The sequence below is a fragment of the Alexandromys fortis genome, unplaced genomic scaffold (genome assembly GCF_014885135.2).
Source record: "Alexandromys fortis isolate MF-2015 unplaced genomic scaffold, M_Fortis_MF-2015_v1.1 scaffold_34, whole genome shotgun sequence".
In the NCBI taxonomy this organism is placed as follows: domain Eukaryota; kingdom Metazoa; phylum Chordata; class Mammalia; order Rodentia; family Cricetidae; genus Alexandromys; species Alexandromys fortis.
In genome coordinates, this window is record NW_026067933.1 from 13432491 (window position 1) to 13453358 (window position 20868).

The 20868-nt window shown below is 34.6% G+C and overlaps 1 protein-coding gene across 4 annotated transcripts in view; it reads right to left on the reverse strand.

The window, feature by feature from the left end:
• The window catches only part of Phf14 (PHD finger protein 14), a 137579-nt gene that overhangs the window by 34248 nt on the left and 82463 nt on the right, over window positions 1-20868 (reverse strand). The window contains exons 17-18 of one of the 4 annotated variants that reach the window (XR_007592446.1): window positions 9761-9843; window positions 460-8716 (exon numbers count right to left, since the gene is read on the reverse strand). The exons of 1 other annotated variant lie outside the window; for it this stretch is intronic. Coding sequence is in view for 1 of the 3 variants with exons in the window: in XM_050145856.1 (XP_050001813.1) it covers window positions 9840-9843 (4 nt within the window). In the remaining 2 variants the exon portion in view is untranslated. Of the gene's footprint in view, window positions 1-459; window positions 8717-8758; window positions 9844-20868 lie in introns of those variants that run through there. 2 more of the 4 variants (XR_007592445.1, XM_050145856.1) reach the window with 2 other exon arrangements.

The following is a 20868-nucleotide window of genomic DNA, read 5'->3' on the forward strand; positions in this document are numbered from 1 at the left end:
TTCTGATAGCAAAATGTTGAAAGTATATGAAAGGTAAAATATGAATAAATATATATGTGTAATCAAATGTGCAAAATAGTAGCAATCAAAGATTCAAATTTGAACTAATAGAATTAACCATTTATCCAGCAAACTGTTTACAGAAGTCTAAGCTATAATTATTGTCATACAAATTATACTTCATTTCTGTATTTTTCCAAGTTAAAGTATACTGCAAATGGGAACTTTCTGACATTTATAGCATGCTAACACAATGTACATCAAATACAATCTTTGTAAGTTAACAGAATATTTAAATGTACAGGAAGAAACCACTTCAAGAATTGAATATTACTAGTTTTTGCCAACTTCTCAGTGTACTTGGTGTCTCGAGTACTTCCAAGGATATTTTACACCTGGTATATGTTTTTATAGTGTCTTGCCTCATATGATGTACATAATCTAAGAAAACTACCATACCTATTCTTCGTTTCAGACACTCTCTTCCTGCTGACAATGAAGAAAAATCTGTATTATTTCAGTGTTTTTAAAAAGAATTTTTCATCAACTGGAATAACAAGACTAAAATTTAACAACCAATACCAAGTTGTATATATCTTACAGAAGGGTTATATTCCTGACTTTCTTTGTGCTTTAGATTAAAAAGAAATACTATTGTTAACAAATTGATTTCCCTTTATCACTCATTTTTCACTAGTGTGTCAAAAGTCAATTAATTTACAAGCAAAACACCAAGAAAGAATTTAATAAGCACACTTCTTGAATACAATATAAAAATTCCTATTTAATAATCATTGGGAAAATACAGAATGGAATTAATCTTATGCATATGCCACAGAAAGAAAAAAAACTAACTTTAAGAAATGATCACAATAAAGTAAATGATAATCTGTATTTTTAGTAAAAATGTCTTACCATGTTACAAAAACCTAGCCTCTCACGGACCCATTTCAGGATTCAAGAGCCGAGCTATGGCGGCACGGGCAGTGTGAGACAGTCACTTGCCACTGCTTACGCAGTATCTCTCCACAACTCATTACTTAGCAATGAAGCAAGTGAAGGAACTCTTCTCAAACCTTTGAGACTCAAGGAATTAACTATACATTTACTGTTATTTCACTTACAGGAGTGAATAAAATGAAATACAACTAATAAATGCTATATATTATACCATTGTCTGAAATTAAAAAAAAAACAAAAGTAAATCACAAATTTTAAATGTTCAAATACCGTTGCTCTGGCATTTAAAAAATAAGATTATATACCTAATTTCAAATGTAAAATAAGAATACCATATAGTAAGCATAGAGAATTTAGGGTCTTCCTTTCTCAATTGAACTAATTTACATTCCAGCAGCTAAAATGTCCATTCCACTAAATACTGGGGACAGAAACCTTTGAAGTATGCTTTTTCTAAGCTGAAGAGAGGGTCCAGAGCTGTAGTTAGGAAGGGAACACTGTTCAAGTACAGGGACTAATATGCCACTAACCCTTGATTGATGGGAAGTTTATAAAAAATACCATTATTAGGTTCATATCATTATTTGGAATACATAAAATATTTTTTCCTCGTTTGATACACTGGGATCATCAGTCGGAATTACAGTTGGTACTGCATTTCTCTGTCAAATTTCTGTAGTTAAAAGTATATCATTCAGCTGCTGTTTTGCCTGATCCCTTACATTCAAATTTTCAGAATTCGTACTTGCTTAAAAACTACCAGCCATTGTCTCCTTATATTATCAGCATATTTTTTACAACAATTTTCTTAAAGAAACATCTTGTGTAGAATTCAGACCACCAAAAGTATTAAGACTGTGAAAGTGACAATGTTTGAAATGAGGCATCTAAAAATACATTTAAAAATTTAAATGATCCAATACCTGTTCTGGTATTGGTAGCTCTTTCAGAAGATGCTGTGAAGCATTTGCTCTTTTGAGATGACCTAATTCTTCCTGATACCTTCATCAGGGTCCATTTCAGGACGTCTTTTTCATGATGGTGGACAACTGGGAGTGTTAGGATAGTTCTCTAAGGTCCTTGCTTACTCACCAGGAAGTAAAAGCTGCAACTCCAAGTTTAAATAGCATAAAGCAGTGGTCTCTACCCTTAGCAACCACCAAAATCCAAGAGACAGAAAGAAAAAGACAGAGAGAAACACCCCATTTGAAATTAACAGGTTTGCCAAGTAAATAATAAATATAAAAAGGAATTTTACAAGTTATTTGCATATAGAAAAATTCATTAATTCTGTTAAAATGAAAATAAAATCATAATTTTAGGTTACTGGTAACAATTATATCCTAAACATCAGAGGTTACACCTAGCAGAATTTGCATTAACTAAAAGGCCATTGATAAATTTTAGAGTTATCATTAAAATTCTCAAAACACAGAATATAGAAGACTAAAATAATAAGCTATACATCACATGCACACACGTCACTATGAAATCTTTATCAAAATTTAGAAACTAGCAAATTTTGGCTACATAGAAAATTCAAATATATTTAAAGCTCAAAAACTAAGTCTATAATGGTTATACCCTGAAAACTATATTAGGGTAAAAACAGTTACTTTATCAATTTTACTTGGTTTCTACGTTTATTAAGTACTTGAAAACATTTCAATTGTAGCAATACACATACTTAATTTGTCAAGATAAATGAATAAAAATAAGTTTTCAAAGGAAGTTAATGACCCACAAAAGTATTGTGATATAACACAACATACTTTATTAAACAAAACAAACGTGTATGTAATAAAACATTATTATACCAATAGCACATTCTAATAAAAAGAAGGCAGTACCTTAAGCATGAAAAGAGAATATAAAACTAGCAATATGAAGAATGTATCTTTAAATAAAATATAAACCCAACATTTAAAGTATGTTTAAAGCATCTAATAAATATTGTGAACATTAGACTACAGAGTATCCTAAAATTTACAGCTTAATGAAATGAAACAAAGCCAATTTATAATGTAAAACAAAAACTAATTACTTACGTACCTATGAAATACAACTTCCTACATACTACATTCATATTTGATATACAGAGACTAATGACAGAGAAGCTCTATATGGTCTTTTACAAACTGATTTAGCAAAACAGAGAGATTAAAGAAACACAGCTCTATTTGTATTAAAATACTTACTTAGCATAATGATTAAGTATAGCACCCTAGACAAAGCAGAGAAAATGGACTGATCTTTGTGAGTGCTAAGATCCACACAAGCATTAGGTTGGGTGTTGAGTGACTATTGACAATGTGGAAACAAACAAAAATATGTAACTGATTTATTTTCTCTTGTACCTAAAGGCAAGTCAATCAAAGCGCTAAAGCAGTGGTTCTCAACCTGTGGGGTCATGACTCCTTTAGTAATCAAATGACCCTCTCACAGGAGTCATCTAAGACCACTGAAAAACACAGATATTTACAATATAACTCCTAACAGTAGCAAAATACAATTATGAAGTAGCAACAAAAATGATTTTATGACTGGAGGTCACCACAACATGAAGAACTGTATTAAATGGTCATAGCATTAGGAAGGTTGAGGACTACTGCCCTAAAGGATTTATTTACCTTTCTTAACTTCCAATTAATAAGTTCATTTTGGGCACACACTAAGTAACTACTTAAAAATAACTAGAGGAAATAAGTGAGTACATCGCCTAAGCAAACAGTCTAAGACTACATGATAAACTGGCCTTGGAAAGAACAAAATCTGTGGTTCAGACATTAAAAGAAATGTACTGTTGTAGGATCACACTGGTGTTGATCATTGTAGATATTTTTTACCTTAATAACCACAGTACTCAGTGGTGTGGGAAGTTCTTCTGTATGTATGTTGCTTTTATTGGTTAATGAATAAAAAAGTAGCCTTTGGCCAATGACTTGGAAGAGTGGAGCTAGGCGGGAAAACTAAACTGAATGCTGGGAGAAAGACCTCAAGGTCAGGAGACACCATGCAGCCTCCAGAGGGGAAAGATGTGAGCTGCCAGTTGGAACCTTGCCAGTAGGCCATGACCCTCATGGTAAAATACAAAATAACAGAAAGGGGTTAACCAAAGATATAAGAGCTAGCTAGCAATATGCTTTAAGTGATTGGCCAAGCAGTGATTCAAATAATAAAGTTTCTGTGTGATTATTTTGGGAGTCTGGGCGGCTGGGAAATGAACAAGCAGCCTCCCCCAACAAGTCAGCATTCCTTCCTAGTCTATACAATGCTGGATAAAGAACTGTCTGTAAAACTACATAACATTACATTTTTCACTTAGAAATAAGAGTATAAAGAGAACAAATGGGGTGAGGAGTTCTGACTTTCCTATCAATTAGTTTTGAATATTAACACTGCTTAAATAAAACCTTACTAGCAATTCAAACTCAAATTTAGCAACTACAATGATAGGTTATTTCAGTAAACAGTTTACAGTGTAAACCGAGGCCCCTTAAAAATTTTAAATAATATGAACTGTCACAAAACTCTTACATTCTATCAATGGTATAACACTTATAACTACAATATTTTATCCTTTGTAATATTTAACAATTTTAGTGTAAGCCACTACACAAGCATTTTCTATACAGATTGACTAGAAAAATGTATTTTAAATAATATTTCACAAATTTCAAACCAATGTGGAACACGTGAACCTATTTCATTAATGCTACTGGGGATTTCTCTCACAGACAATAGTGAAAGAGGGGGTGGTAGGATAGACTATAATTTTTCATTACAGGTGACTATAGACAAATTGAAACAATTTAGGAAAAGCATAATTCAAGACCACTTAAAGAGTGGATTCAGTTCATTATCTATATCTGCTAACAGCCAGCTTGTAATTTTAAAAGTGAAATAAAAAACCAACAATAAAACCTAAAAACAGAACATGAAACAAGGCAATTCCTATGAAAATACACAATAAGGCCAAATATCTCTTCACAGCATGAGAGAATGATTCGACATTTATACCTGAAACACGTCTGCTTTGTTCTTTAATAAACTGATCTACATCTGCTAATGCCCTTGAAAATATTTTAGCATTATAACCTGCTGTGTTCAAGCGCCACAAAACTGTGTATTTCCCCGTTCATAATTAACTAATTATACTCCAATCAATAGTGTAGATCCTGAGTCTACAATGTAAATCAGGTAAATGAGATAATGGCTAGGGGTTGGCCTCATTTTAGTTACCCACCCCAGCGTGAATATTCAATTTCATTACATCTTATGTACCTGAACAGCAGTCATCTCACTGCAGGTCTACACAACACCTTAGGGTAATCACTACAGGAAAGACACCTACATTTTTTTTTTAATAAAAAAAAAAATCACTTGTAAAACCAGTCTCTGATTTTTTTTTTTACAATCCTTACTGGTATCTAAATTTACAAAGCAATGGTTCAGCCTATATGGATAAATTCTGCCTTCATATATCTTGTCGATATCAGTCCATATGTTTTCACTAGCCAAAAATAATTTCAGAAGCTAAAAATATTTTGAAAACTGTTAATGTTCTAATATATTACAGAGTCCTGAATTCCTAAACAGATTTTGGTAAAATATTTCCATACTGTGAGTTAAGTAAAACGTATCAATGATGTGTGTGTTTATTTAACTTTGAGACCTTAAAAAGTGTTTCACTAAGAAATAGGATGTACAAACCGGGAAGTAGGGCAACAAAATAAATATTATCTGTCAGACATCTATTTTTATGTCACATATAATATTGGGTAAACATTCAGGAAACACAACTACAATGATACATAAGTGATGCATAAATATCCAAATTTATAACTCAAATATTATTTTCATATCCTACATAATCCCAACTCTTAAGAAAAAACAAAAAGCAAAAAGTCGATGATATTTTGGGCATACAGTATTGCTCTATTTGTAAAATAAATATTTAAATGAATTTTTAAAAATGAAAAAAGCTGCATCTTATGTGTTCAGGAATAAATTACTTTTCTACAAACCTTCTGTCTGGAAACAAATATTTTGAGAAATCTCAGCCCCTTAAAGACATCCACACTCATTGTTAATCAATACTGAATATATGATTTTAAACAAATAACTACATTAATTGTTCTCAAAGTAATGTCCCTGACTAGTTGAATCAACATTATTTTGAACATGTTACAAATTCATATTTTTGCATCTTATCAGAAAACTACAGGATTAAAAACTTCAGAGAGGCAGAGAGAACAGAAGTTCTGGTGGAACAGGAGGGCAAGGAGATGATGATAGCCAACAAAGCCTCAACAAATGCTTTCTGTGATTCTGATTCATCACTACCATATCATCCATTGTGTATTTAGAGGCATTTAATTTCCTTCCCAATACCATGTAGGTAGATTGGTGTGTGCGTGTGTGTGTATGTGTGTGTATATGTACCCGTGGTGTGTGCTGGTCTGCCTTCCTGCTTCAGAATTGTCAACTATGTGTTTTGAGCTAAGGTCTCTCAGTTGCCTGGTACTTGCCCAGTCTGCACAGTGGCTGACCAGTAAGCCACAGAGAACCTCCTGCCTTAGCACTCTCTAAGATTAGGAGAGTGAGCCAGTACACCTGGCTGTTCACTGAGTACTGGTCCTCATGCTTACACACATTTTACCAAGTAAGTATTCTCCCAGAGCCTTCCTGCTATTGCAATGCTTTTTCCAGTTCCTATTCTGTGGCAAATAACTGTCGAATACCTGAGCTGTCATCCTTTTACTCATATTTATGAGATATAAATCATTTTGAAATATTTTCTTAGATAAATAATCATTTCAACTTTAATAGCAATGGGCAAAAGTTAACTTTCTACTGTTTACTAAGGGAAACATTTCATTCTATTCTCTTCAGATTTGGAGACTCTTAAGAATCTATCATATTGGAACTGTGCAACTTCTATCTGTAACATGTAAAACATGTAACATGGGTTGTTTACCAAACTTGGAAGAGCAAAATCTACCACTGAAAACTAAAATATGAAGACGGTAATTAGACATTTTACAGTTTAACCAACATGAAAGGGCTTGTCATTGCAACTACACTACCTATGATTTTTCAGGAAAATCAAAAACCAGAAACCTGTAAGAGGGGGAAAAAACGCTAAGTTAAAAAATATCCATTAATGTTTTCTTGCCTTATACTAAAAGACAGTTGGGCTAAAGCACAGTTCATTTGAAAAATGCTAATCTGCCACTGTCATTTTTTTTATAAAATTTGCTGGAGTTCATCAACTTTTCCATAAATTAAGTAATGACAGTTGGTTCTTCCTTATATTTAAAGAAAGCATAATGCTTTTCCTAAGGATATTTTCTCCAGTGCCATAAGATCTGCCAATAAATAAATAGCATATTTATATATTATTTCCTACATGTGCAATAAACATTTTATCCAATGATATGGTTCCTATTACTACAGATTACTAGAGACACCGACTTTGCATTACACATACATTGGCTAGCTACTATTCTATTCCTACAGTTTAAACTATTCCAAATGCCCCGAAACCTGGAAAGATCCAAACCCACAATGATAAACAATGGAATTCTAAGAGACAATCTGACAATTTACATGTGTATGTACATTTCAATTTCAGCAGTCTCTTCTAAATCAGTTCAAGATTTAGTGGTACAATATTCAAAGTATTTCTGCCGTTGACTGAGAACTGGGCCAGTAAAGCGTGAAGATCAAAGGCAAGCTCAGTACACCTCTGAGGAGGCACAGGTGCTGTGAGGATCTCTCAGCAGGCGGGTTGTATAGTCAACAAGCTCTGTATCTCCCTCATTTCACAGCTTCGCATTTGAGTTCAAAAAAGTAAAACTATATGGAGCACACAGAGTTCGTATCAAATAAAACAATAAGGAATGAATGTGGTAACTCTGAGAAGAGCACCTACAGACTAACACAGACAGTATAGTACGGTTACTTGAGCTTAAGTTCTAGTCCTAAAACGTCCATGCTGATAGCGAGTGCTTCCGTACTACTCAACAGCGGAAGGTCGGACTCTTCACCACTCTTTCACTGGTGCTGAATACCACAAATAGGAATAATAGTAAAATTGAACCTAGAGTTGTTCTCATTGCAGAATTTCTTTCATGTCTGAATACATGAAGAAAATAAGTTGATACAGACTTGCAGATGAGTGGCAAGCATTGTCCTTTTACAAACAAATAACGGAGATAATTGTTCAAGCACAGGGAAGCACAGAGCATGTAAGTCCCACTGGCTTCCTTCAGTCTTCATTGAGTCCAAATACTGTATCGTTGTGTGCCAAAGAAGCAAGAGGGAAAGACATTTATTTACCCACTAAAACAATTTTGACAAGACATTACCCACTGTAGTTTTTAATAATGCGTACACCAACTGTTTGAGTATTGTTACAAAAAAAAAAAAAAAAGAAAAGAAATAGGAAAGAAAAGAAGGGGAGAAAGAAGAAAATAGAAAAAAAGGAAAAGAAAAAAAATTCGCTGCAGGCAAATTAACTGCCTTGTCTACCCATATAACAGACCAATCAATTACATTCTATCCAAACCTGACAAGCAAAAGCACTTTTTTGCAGTGATAAGCTTATGGGAAGGACAAGATAGCTGTTCTCCTTTAGTTATATGCTCTATTGAGAGTTTTATCCACATTTTTTAAATCACACTTATAAAAGAGGTTTCCGGGATTGCCTCCGAGGATGAGCTGTGGCAGAGTTGGGTCTCATGAAGGGTATCTACACAGTAAAGTGATAAGAAAACAGCATTAACATTTAAAGATCACAGCAGCTCTGCACTATGTCCTATGAAACATGCTAATAACACCACAGTAGATTCAAATAACAAAGAGACAGAAATCCTTACTCTAAATACCATGGTCTTGGGCAGGTTCTCACTGATTACAAGTGAATATTTTATCTTTTGAACATTGAGTTGCCTCTTCTTGTGCTATTGGTAATAGTTATGGTTATCAAAATAAATCTACTGTATAAAAGAATGGCTTAAACATAAAGGAAAATGTATTTAATCAATGACTATATTTAAAAATAGCAGTGTGCTGCTTACATCCCTGAGAATGGCAATTTTACAATGCCTGAGGAAACATGCAACTACATCTCATCCCTCCACTGGCTTCCTTGGAAAAAGACTATTAAAAATGCATGGCTAACATTATTTGCAAACTTTCTGTCTTGATTTTGAGGGGAGAAAACTTAAGGGCTTAGAGGTTAGAAGTGATGTTATTTTTTAACAATGGTAGAAACAGAAGTTTACCATTTCTTCACATATTGAGAGCTGTATAGATGACACAAAACTGCTACATAGTTACACATCAGAAAAGGTTCATTTTCATATAACCACTAGAAGGATGTGTTTAATGCTTCTAAGTTCCACTGAGAAACAAGAAAGTGAAAAGAGGCACATGGAGAAATAAAGCAGTGCTGAGGAGAGCTACCAAGCCAAACTCACCAGACACAAAGAAAGTGAAAACAAAACTCCTTCTACAAGGAAAGGAATATAATGGGAAACAATGCTAAGAGAAATTCTGTACTTATCAACATATGGGAAGCGATAGCAAGAGCTGGACTCTGGCCAAAGAGAAAATCCTGTCTCCATGTGAAGGGCACACTGGGAATCTGGTGGATACTTTGTTTGAACATTAAGCAGTACTGGGAAAATACATTCTAGTGGCAGTAACCATTCATAATGTAAATATGTAGAACTCTCAACTATGCGCAAAATAATGGCGACTAACGGTTAACTGAAAAGAAATCGATAACTACCTGTGATAGTCCTTTGAATATGGATACATAACACATCAAGGAAGTCCAGTTAAAACTCTAATTCAATCCGAGTTTAATATTAGCTGTGGGAAAACCAAATGTTAATCCAAATATTCCCTTTAATACTAAATTTCATCTAATATTTTAAGTCTAAATGCCAGAATAAGTAGTGTAACTTGTCTTCAGTGCTAATATATCAAGATAAAAGACTGTAATGTTTTATATCAAAGATCATGTTTTACCCAGAAGCTACTTTACTTGTAATTAGTAAGTTTCCTTTGAAATCAACATAGCAATTTTGTTGTTGTTGTTGTTTTTCGTGACAGGGTTTCTCTGTAGCTTTGGAGACTGTCCTGGAACTAGCTCGTGTAGACCAAGCTGGCCTCAAACTCAAAGAGATCTGCCTGCCTCTGCCTTCCGAGTGCTGGGATTAAAGGCACGCACCACACACAGCAGAAAAAATATTCTTAAAGAATTTCACTGGTGGATGAACTGCAAACTATAAACGTGTTCTGCAGTTTGTATTAGCTCTGGTAGCATAAGAAGTATCTGCCATGCTTGGCTAAGTCTCATATGAAAATTAAGATGGCTTATATTCAATATGCACTTCAGTCATACTCTAAGTATGTGATCTTAGGTAAATTCTTCATTTCCTCACTCACAGAATAGGAATGAAATTAGTTTCTATCTCCTATCTGTATCATATATATGGTTGCTGTGGAGATTCAAAGAGATATACAAAGTACTAGCAACATGACAGGAACACAATGAGTTCGGGAACTGGCATAAAAACCAGCAGACCTGTCAAACACTACAAACCTGCTCTGGAAAAGAAGTTTTAATATATAACAATTCATACATTGTACTTTTACTATATACTTGGATTAATCCAATTTCACACTGTTTGTTCCTTCCATGGCACAAATCACTTATATCTAAAAGAAGGTATGCCCATCCCAAGTCTTACAAGATCTGATGGGCACAGTCCATGCAGAGAACAGACTCATGGACAGAGAATCTATATGGAATTATTATAGTTTCCAGGTCAAAGATATTTGGAAGGAACATTCCTTTGTACCTGTTACAATGCATCATTTTCTCCATTGTCTCGAAAGCACAATTCTCCCTCAACCCCACCTTCTCCTTAGGTCACATTCCTTTTACCTCTTGCATGATTAATATGATGTACTTTATGCAGCAAAACACAAAACCAACAGAAATTAAAACTCATGCTATATGAATAACATAAAATAGACTATTAAATTTTAAAAATGAAATAAATAAAACCAAGAAAACAATGTAGTTGGGTTCTAATACTACAAAGGTGGACAATACTTATTTCCGGGTTCTGATGACTGATAGTTTTAAGACCTGGTGGCTCACTTGGAAAGAAACTGTCCAGTTCTGACTAAGCTGTTTCACACAGAGGTTTGAATACCCTTCTCTAACAGTTTGTTTTCTCATGCTTAGTCAATGCCGGGAGACAATGCAAGTCCTAAATGAATGGTGAGCCATACACTTCCAGATTCTTTGCTGACCTGGATATTATTTTGTTTTTGAATCTCTAAATTATAAATGTTTCGAAGTTTGAAAATAAGAAGGTTGAAACTTTCATTTTACAGATGAGAAAATGACTAGAAGTAACTGAATTCAAGGTCATGAATCTTGTCAGTAACAGAACTGATTAGAGATTCCATTCTGCATGTTTGAGTATGTCTTGAGACGGAGTTTCTCATTAAACCTGTTGTTCACTTATTCATACAAGCTGGCTGGCCAGGAAGCACCTGGCCGGCCCTGTTTCTGGCTTCTGGGGCTCAGATTACAGGCACATCCCACCACACTAGTTTGTGTATGGGTGCTGAGGACTGGAACTCAGGTTCTGATCCTTACATAAGAAGCATTTTACTGAGATCTCTCCAGCCCTAAGGAGAACCACATTTGCTATATGATTCATATAGTCATTGACATATGTAATATATAATAGTCTTGTGTAAGTTAACAATATAAATATACCACAAATAAAAATAAGTTTACATTTCAAAATCAATCTCATTGAATAGATGAATAAATGAATAAAACAAATATTTCACTGTTCAATGTGCCTGAAAACAATATTTTTTCCTATTTACAATTTAATATCCCAGGAATAACATATTTCACTAGTAAAGCGATTATGTGTATGTAAGCCATATACAAGCTTCTGTGATTTTCATATGTACCTGCTTTACCATCACTTCATACAATCATGAAAAATTAAATATAAATATTGGTAAATTAAAAATATGGGCCACACAAATTTACCTAAAGGTTTAGATTTCCTGTGTAATTTAAATTTATACTGGAATCATTAAAATGATAAGAGTATATACTGCAAATATTACATACATAACGAAGTAGGTTAACCCTGTATGTGTCTAACAATATTCAAATTCAAACCAAATTCAAGTCAATTAGGAGCATTAGAAGGGAAAGACATGGTAAGTGAACATTTTGCTTTTAGCTCAAATGTTTTTAGAAGCCTTAAAAAAGCAATGCAGTGGCAGCTTTCATATCCAACTGCGAATGTCTGGAACTGGAATAGCCCTTTCCCAATCTTACTAACAGAAACATATCCTTTAAAAATTACTTTGAAGTGTAAGGATTCCTTTAGGAAATTCCGCTGACTTCCTAACTCCTTCTTCAGAATCTAGTCCTTTCATGATGCACCACTAAACATAACTTTAATTCGAAAGATGTTGACTTTAAATCACAAAGCATTACTTTCCACAAAGCAAGGCAGATTAAAGGAACAAAGAAAAATTCCTAGTGGAAGGGATGTTGAAAAACTGAGCAATAAAAAGAACCCACTACAAAACTTTGCACTCTTCTGTGCTTGCTATAAGCTTTCTTTTGTTCTAAATTGTCCAATAAACATTCAAGGAGCTTAGGAATAACGACATTTAGAGAGTACAGTGAAGAACTGCTGGTCTGGTGAGGGACGGCAAAGGAGACCACATGACCTACCTGCACAGCAGCTAAGACACTTGGGAAATTTCCTCAATAATTCCAATACACAGAACTTAAATCCTGAATATTTTATTGGGCAAAAGAAAGGCCCAGAGGTTATAGGAAATGGTATCAGAGTCACTGAACTCTGGCAAAGACTAGCAGTCGGAATGGAAGTGTTCTCCATACTGACAGCCAAAACTGACCAACAGTGAATGATAGTCCCCTCCCTAGCATCTCAGTCAGCATTGCTGTCAGCTGTTTGCTACTCTTGACTATTTTCACTGGAATAAGAGGAAATATCAAAGTATTTTTAATTTGCTTTTTCCCTAATTACTAAGTATCTTCAACATTTTTTAGTCATCTTTATTTCTTTTTAGAGAACTGTCTGTTCAAATCCAGCGACCACTTTTTAGCTGGGTCACTGGATGCCTTGACTCCTTGTTTTTGTTTCTCTTTCCTTTTTTTTCTCCCTTCCTCCCTACCTTCTCTCCTCCCGCTCTCCACCCTCCCTCCCTCCCTCCCTCCCCCCCTCCCTCCCTCCCTCCTTCCCTCCCTTCCTTTCCTCCCTCTTTCCATCCCTCCCTCCCTTCCTTCCATTTGTTTCTCTTATTTTTTTAGTACTTTGTGTATTCTGAATATACGTCCTCTATCAGATGTGCAGCTGGCAAAAATTCTTGCCCACTCTGTGGACTTCGTCTTCACTTGCTGTACAGAAACTCTTCAGTTTCCTGAGGTGCCATTTGTGAACTTAATCCTGGAGTGAATGGAATTCTATTCAAAAGTCCTTTCTCCACATCTATATTTTGTAGGGTACTGCTTATGTTTTCTTCTACCGATTTCAGCACTTCAGGTTTCACCTAACGTCTTTGATTCATTTGGAGTTTATTATTATACATGATACTACATACAGGTCTAACTTTGTTGTTCGTCTATACATGGACATCCAGCACCATTTGGTCAAGATGTTCTTTTCTCCAGTGTTCAGTCACTATGAAAATCAATGTGCAGAATTAATTATCAGATAAAGTAGATATGATCTTTCATGTGAGTCACATACATCAGTCCTTGACATATGTCCAAATAACTTGCCATCCTACTTCACAGATAACTACTGTAGCCATATGTTCATTGCTATTTTATTCAAAATATTAAAGAAATGAAAAAAACTAAATATCTTTCAATAAATGAATAATGAAAATATGGTACGTATATACAACAGAATTGCACATACCTGTAAAGAAAATGAAATCATGAAAATAGCAGATAATCAAATGGAGATAGAAAAAGTTATACTACATAACACAGACCTTGAAAGACAATCGCCATATATTCTCTCTTATTTGTGGATTCTTGATGTAAATCTTTAGATAAACATATATAACCTGTAACAACTGCAGAATCCAGGAAAATATAAAGGACCTTTGAGGTGGATAGAATAACACTACTAAAGACACAAAGTTGGACAGAGTGCTATGAGAAGGAATGGCAAAAACTTGAGGAGCAGACTTTAATTAAGGGAGGGCAGCGTGAATAGACAGAGGAGGAGGTGATATAACACCAAGGAAGGTTTAAAAAAGAAATATATTATTATATATTATTATATTACTATACTTATATTATTTTGTATTTATTTAAAATACATAATATATATTAATATATACAAGATTGAGTGTAAACACATATATAGCTTAGAAGAATTTATGATACATGCAGTGAATATTTAAAACTAATTCTTCTCCAAATACTAGTAACACAGAGATGTATGTACATATATTGTATATATTGTGTAAATTTATGTATACATATATGTCTATTATATACACACACAAATATTCATTGCATTTTTGATAGTTTGAACAAAACTTTAAAACATATTTCTACTCATTGCTTTTAAATAATTTATCAGTTTTAGGAATTTCTAGGTAGAAGTTTTAAGATCAGCTCAACAGAATAAAGGCAATTTATACCAAAGCTGTAGCTAACAAGTTAAATGGAGAGAAGCTCAAAGCATTCACTAAAACTGGGCACAAGGTTGTGCACTCTCGCCATATCTACTCAACGATAACTAAAAGAGATCAAGGGCTACCAACTGAAAGAAGGAAGTCAAAGATTGATATTTGCAGATGACATGCAGCATATATCAGTAACCCTCAACCTTCCATCTGCAAACTCCTACAGCTGAAAAACACTTTTAGCAAAGTTTCTGAATATAAAATTTTCTCACAAAACTCAGTAGCCCTCCTGTATACACATGACAAATGGACTGAAAAAAAAATTGGGGAAATAACACTTTTCACAATAGCGTCAGATAATATAAAATAACATCTAATAACTCTAATCAAACAAGTCAAATACTTGGAACGTTAAAAAATGTAAGAGAGTAAAGAAAGAATATGAAGAAGAGATCAAAAGAGGGAAAGAACTCTCATGGGCATGCATCAGTAAGATTGGTATGGTAAAACTGGACAGCCTAACAAAAACAACCTACAGGTTTAATACATCAAAATTCCAACACAATTTTTATATATCTTGAAGAGAAAATCTTCAGTTTTAAATGGAGACACACACCACACATATATACACACACAAAAAAGGATAGCTAAAACAATTTCAAATAATAAAAGAACTGCTGGTGGTCTCACTATCCCAAATGGAGTAATAGTAATAAAAACATAATAGTATTGGTACAAAACAAACACATTGTTCAATAAAGTTGAAATGAAGACCCAGACATAAACCCACATACCTGTAAACAGCTAATTTTTGCCAGAAATACACACTAGAAAAAAGGATAGCATCTTTATAATTGGTGCTTGTCAAACTAGATAGCTTGCATGTAGGAAATTCAAATAGATCCATACTTATCAACCTGCACAAAACTCAACTCCAAATGGATCAGGGACCTCTACATAAAACAGATACATTGAAGCAGATAGAAAAGAAAGTGGGGAACAACCCTTAACTCACTGGCACAGGGAAAGATTTTCTGGACAGTACACTGCTACCACAGGTACTAAGAACAATTAATAAACAGACTTCCAAAAGCTGGAAAGCTGAAGCATGCCAAAGGACACCTTCATTTGTACAAAGAGGCAGCCTATAGAATGAGAAAAGATTTTTACTAACTATACATGCAATAGAGAGCTAATATCCAAAATAAATAAAGAACTCAAGGGCCCTCACAAGAAAAACCAACAGAATCTAACAAATTCAAGAAGCGTCCATACCTTCTTCATGGATATTGACAACCATGGCCTTTATCATCAGTGACTACTACCAAATGTATTTTCGCCTACCTTCCAAAGTCCTTTTAAAGATAATGGGTGTCTGATGTTTCTACTTTTGAGGAAAAATGGAACTGATTTTTGTTGTTGTTGTTTTCTGGTGTGCAAAGGCTTTAATGAAGTACACTGCTCCAAGTGTTGGACAGAGCACAGCAAATCTGCCGTGTTTTAGGAGCTCTAGTGGGTTGTTGTAGTGCTTCTATTAATATATGGTAGACTTGATAAGTAATCCTTTATTAATATTTTAGATACATGGACTTTTACACAGCCACTTAAAAATGACTTAATATAAGTTTTTACAGAAAATATGATGACCAACTGGCAACCCTGTCTGTAATGGTTTCAGAAAATTAAACCATGATTTTTAGAATTTATTATCTCTTCTTCAGACAGTACCTTGTTTTAGTTACACAAATCCATTACTATATTTAAATTTATCCTTGACAACTGTATCCTAATATTTAACCAAAGTTTCTTTTATTTTACCCATACTTTAGTTCTTTGATAAAAGAAAAAAGGTTTATGAAAATATTTAAAGTTTAATGACCTAGTTTTTTTCCATCTTTTTCAAATACTGTATTTTTATATTTCCATATTTCTAAAATACTTAAGACATTTCATCTTAAAAACTATGGTAAATTGAAGAGAGGTAAGTTAAAGAGGCTGGTGAGAGAAGTCTTTCTGTCTATGTGTTGATTTTATTGGTTAATGAATAAAGAAAACTGGCTTGGCCTATAGCATGAGAGGAAAAAGATGGAGTAGGAAGAAGCCATGGGGCCGCTGGAGACAGACACTGAGAATTTTATCTGGTAAGCCACAGCCACATAGAGATATACAGATTAATAGAAATGGGTTAAATTAATATAAAGTTAGCCAATAAGAAGCTAAAGCTAATGGGTCAAACAGTGTTATAATTAATATAGTTTCTGTGTGATTATTTTGGATCTAAGCTAGCCAGGTGGCTGGGAACCAACAAGTGGCTTCTCTTCCCCAACAAGTGGCTCACAACTACACTACTGAAATTATAACCTTAAGATTTTAGTGTGCAGTTGTTCATGTACTCATTGTGTGTGTTAATCATTTTAAGTGCTAAGTTAATGCACAATGTCAAGGATAATAAGTGTGACATAGTCTGTAAGTCACAACCAGTTGAGCTCTATGATAACTGACTGAAATAATACATGAAAGCAATTCTTTAAATATATTCTCTACAAAGAACATCACAAGGAAGAGGTTTGCTTCAAATGAAATTGTCAGCGTATCCCTATAATGGCTCAGTGAATCAGATCAACACAGCTGAAGACAAAAGACAGCCTAGGCAGGATGGAATCAATAGGATTCAGTCACTTTCCACCAATTACATAAATCACTCCCTCTCCTTCACTTACTGAAATCTTTACACTCACTGCTCTTCTCTTTTCTTGCTATTTTGTCTTGCTGATTACTAAAGAGTCACAAAGTTGCCTGGCTTTATCAAGGGCCTTGTTGTATCATGGTCTGCATGTATTCATCTTTAAAAGGTGAGTAAAATTTGATGTATAGCACTGAGAACACAGATTTTTAATCATTCTCCTCAAGATCTTATTTGTTAAAAAAAAGTATTTTCACTAGCCTTCGAATATTTTATGTCTTCACTAAATTTAAATTTAATTTATATTCTAATTTGTGTCCTACTCTTTAAAGACACTGAAAAATATCCAGGTATTCAATCATCACAATAAGTACAGCGTATACAAAAGTTTTAAGAATTCACTAGATCATGGAGTAATTCTGAGGGAAGAAGTTTTCATATCACCAAAGAAAGCTGCATTTGAACTGGGTCTTGAAGAAGCTACATATGTTTTAGAGGTATGAGAAGGAATACAAACTTCTTCAAGAAGAAAATGAGAGTAAAGACACAGGAGAGGACCTGCTGGCTTCATGTGTCTGTAGGTTCGAGGGGGTATATTCACATAAATAACATAATATAAAGTCAAGTCAAGATGGCATACAAACACCTAGGCAGATTTAGGAAGATCCAAACACAGGTCACCTAAGGCTATGCAAACAAAAGACAGATTGCTGCCAGGTCTGGAGGGTCCTGAAGGCTAAATTGTAAAGTTTGAGTTACCTTACAAGAAGTGGGTAGTCCATTGACAAGTTTAAGTACAATAAAAATAAGATCATGTTTTAGGAAGACAGCTGTATTAAAAAAACAGAAGGAGTCTGCCTATAGGTTATTGCAACAATCCAGAAAAGCTACGGGATGTACCATGTATTTCCTCACTATAATCTTAGAGGTGAAACCTACAATCTTCCATTTACAAATAAAAACCAAGAGCATAGATTATGTAGCCAGCTCAAAGTCACACCCATTAGGTGTGGGACAAAGACCTGAAAGTAAACACTTTGGAATTTAAGCATTTAGCCACTACTGTTTATATTTTATTCTTTTCCAGCTGCCTCCATCCCCATGTTTGGCTACTGATACACTGAGTTAAAACAAAATGAAAACTACACTGTGAAGATTTTAAGAAAAGATGAGGTATTAAGGAGGAAGACTGTTCACTGCTAATAAATGATGAAATAAAGACAATTAGATAAGTACTTAGAAAATAAAAGGGAAAATACAATTTGCAATTTGGATTTCTATGATGGAGACAATCTTGCCACTTAGACTCAAGCACAGAACACATATTCAACACTCTCAAAAGCCGAAATGCTATACAAAAGTTGACATTTCAGCAAGTGGCTTGGCCATATTTTGAAATTAGTACCCATACACTCAAGTTAACAAACGGCTAAAGAAAAACAGTAAGCTGTTTTAAATCAACAGAACATGATTTATATTCTCGTAAGGGAAAACAGTGGCATAATAGTGTGACAAAAATTATTTTAAATGACAGTGCCTTAGCAGTCATAAAAATATGCCACACAAAATTAGGCATAGCCATTTCACAGGAAGAGATAAAAATGCTCATTACCTAAGTAATATATATTAGCTAGCTACTTTATAACACATCACTTTGCCCCCTTTCAAACATAAAGATTTCAATTTCAATTTGTAAAAAGTAACATAAGAAAACAAACAAAAAATTTGCCAACTTAAAAAGTGTTTGCAATGTCTACAAAGCTATACAGTAAAAGTCATTTAAAAGAATTCGCTTGGAGAAAGGATTGTAGGAGTCAGAGAGGTCAAGGACACAAGAAAACCCACAGAATCAACTAAGCTAGGCTGGGGGGGGGGGGCTCAAAGAGACTGAACAGACAACCAGGGAGCCTGCATGAGCCTGACCTAAGCCCTCTGCATATATGTTATAGTTGTATAGCTTTATTTTCTTGTGGGACTTCTAACACTGGAGCAGGCAACATCTCTGACTCTTTTGACAACTTCTGGAATCCGACTCCTCAAACCGGGTTGCCCTGTCCAGCCTTAATTAGAGGGGTGGAGCCTACCTCGTCCTCCTGCAATTTGTTTAGCTGATATCCATAGGATGCCTGACCTTTTATGAAGACAAACTGAAGGAGTGGATGGGGGAGGGGAGTTGGGAGGAAGGAACTGGGAAGAGATAAGGGAGGGGAAATTGTCGTCAGTATGTAAATTAGTAATAATTAGAATAATATCATTAAATTTCCCCTTAAAAAGAAACATTGATATAGAAACAAAATCCAAATGGCATCAGTAAGGAACTGTCAATTTCATAATTACAAATCACAACCAAAATGCCAATTTATAATCATTAGCTTTGCAAAAAATCTTTGCCATGCCATGAACACATATTCATGTCTAAAAGAAAATGAAACATTTTTCATTGAAGTAGACTATTTAATACACTTTCATCTGATTTCTTCTATTTGAGATAAAAGTAAACAGAAAAAATGAATTTTCATTAGCAGGGAACTATCACAATCAGTTATGCTTATATTGACGTTAGGGTACATTTTATTATTTTTTTTTTCACTTAAAAAATATCAGACAAGTAACTATAGGCAACTGCGGCTAAGGGAGACTACTAAAAACTAATGCAATTTACTTCTTCAAAGAAGAAGACTTAGTGGAATCAACAAGTAATTTTTTAAATTCAATCCTAGAAGTTAATGTATGTTTTAACACACTGTGCCAACCCTTAACCTTTAAAATAAGCTTACCCAAACAAACAAACAAAACAGAACAAAAGAAAACAGCAATATCAAAACCTAACAATGGTTTAGGAAACAGCTTGGTAGGCAAAATACTTGATGAGTAAACAAGAAAACCTGAGTTCAAATCCCCAGCACCCATGTAAAAGTCAGATAAAGTGTGTGTCTATAACCCAGTGCTGGATGGAGATAGGAAGATCTCCAAAGCTCACTGCAGCAGCTAATTCCAGGTTCAGTGTGAGATACTGTCTCCGAAATGAGGTGGGCTTTAAATTCCAGCCGAAAGTGGTTGATTACTGCTCCATTCTTGGCAGTTGCATCATCAGTAGACAAATCTTTCCAGACCATTTAGGACTGTAGCTCACTTTCTACCTTGTAGCAGGGATAGGGCCCTATGCTCCCCATGCTCCAAAACACTGTTCTATGCATATACATGCATACAGACAGCACCAAGTGGACTCTGCAGATTTAAAAGAACCACCACGTGAAGTTGGGAAGTAAAAGGTTACACACTCATGGTGAACAATGAGGACTGATGAGAAGCCAAGGTCAATGGCAAGGGGTTTTGATCCTACTTCATGTTCTGGCTTGGTGGGAGCCTAGCCAGTTTGGATGTTCACCTTCCTAGACATGGAGGGAGGGGGGAGGACCTTGGACTTTCCACAGGGCAGGGAACCATGACTGCTCTTTGGATAGGAGAGGGAGGGGGAGAGGAGT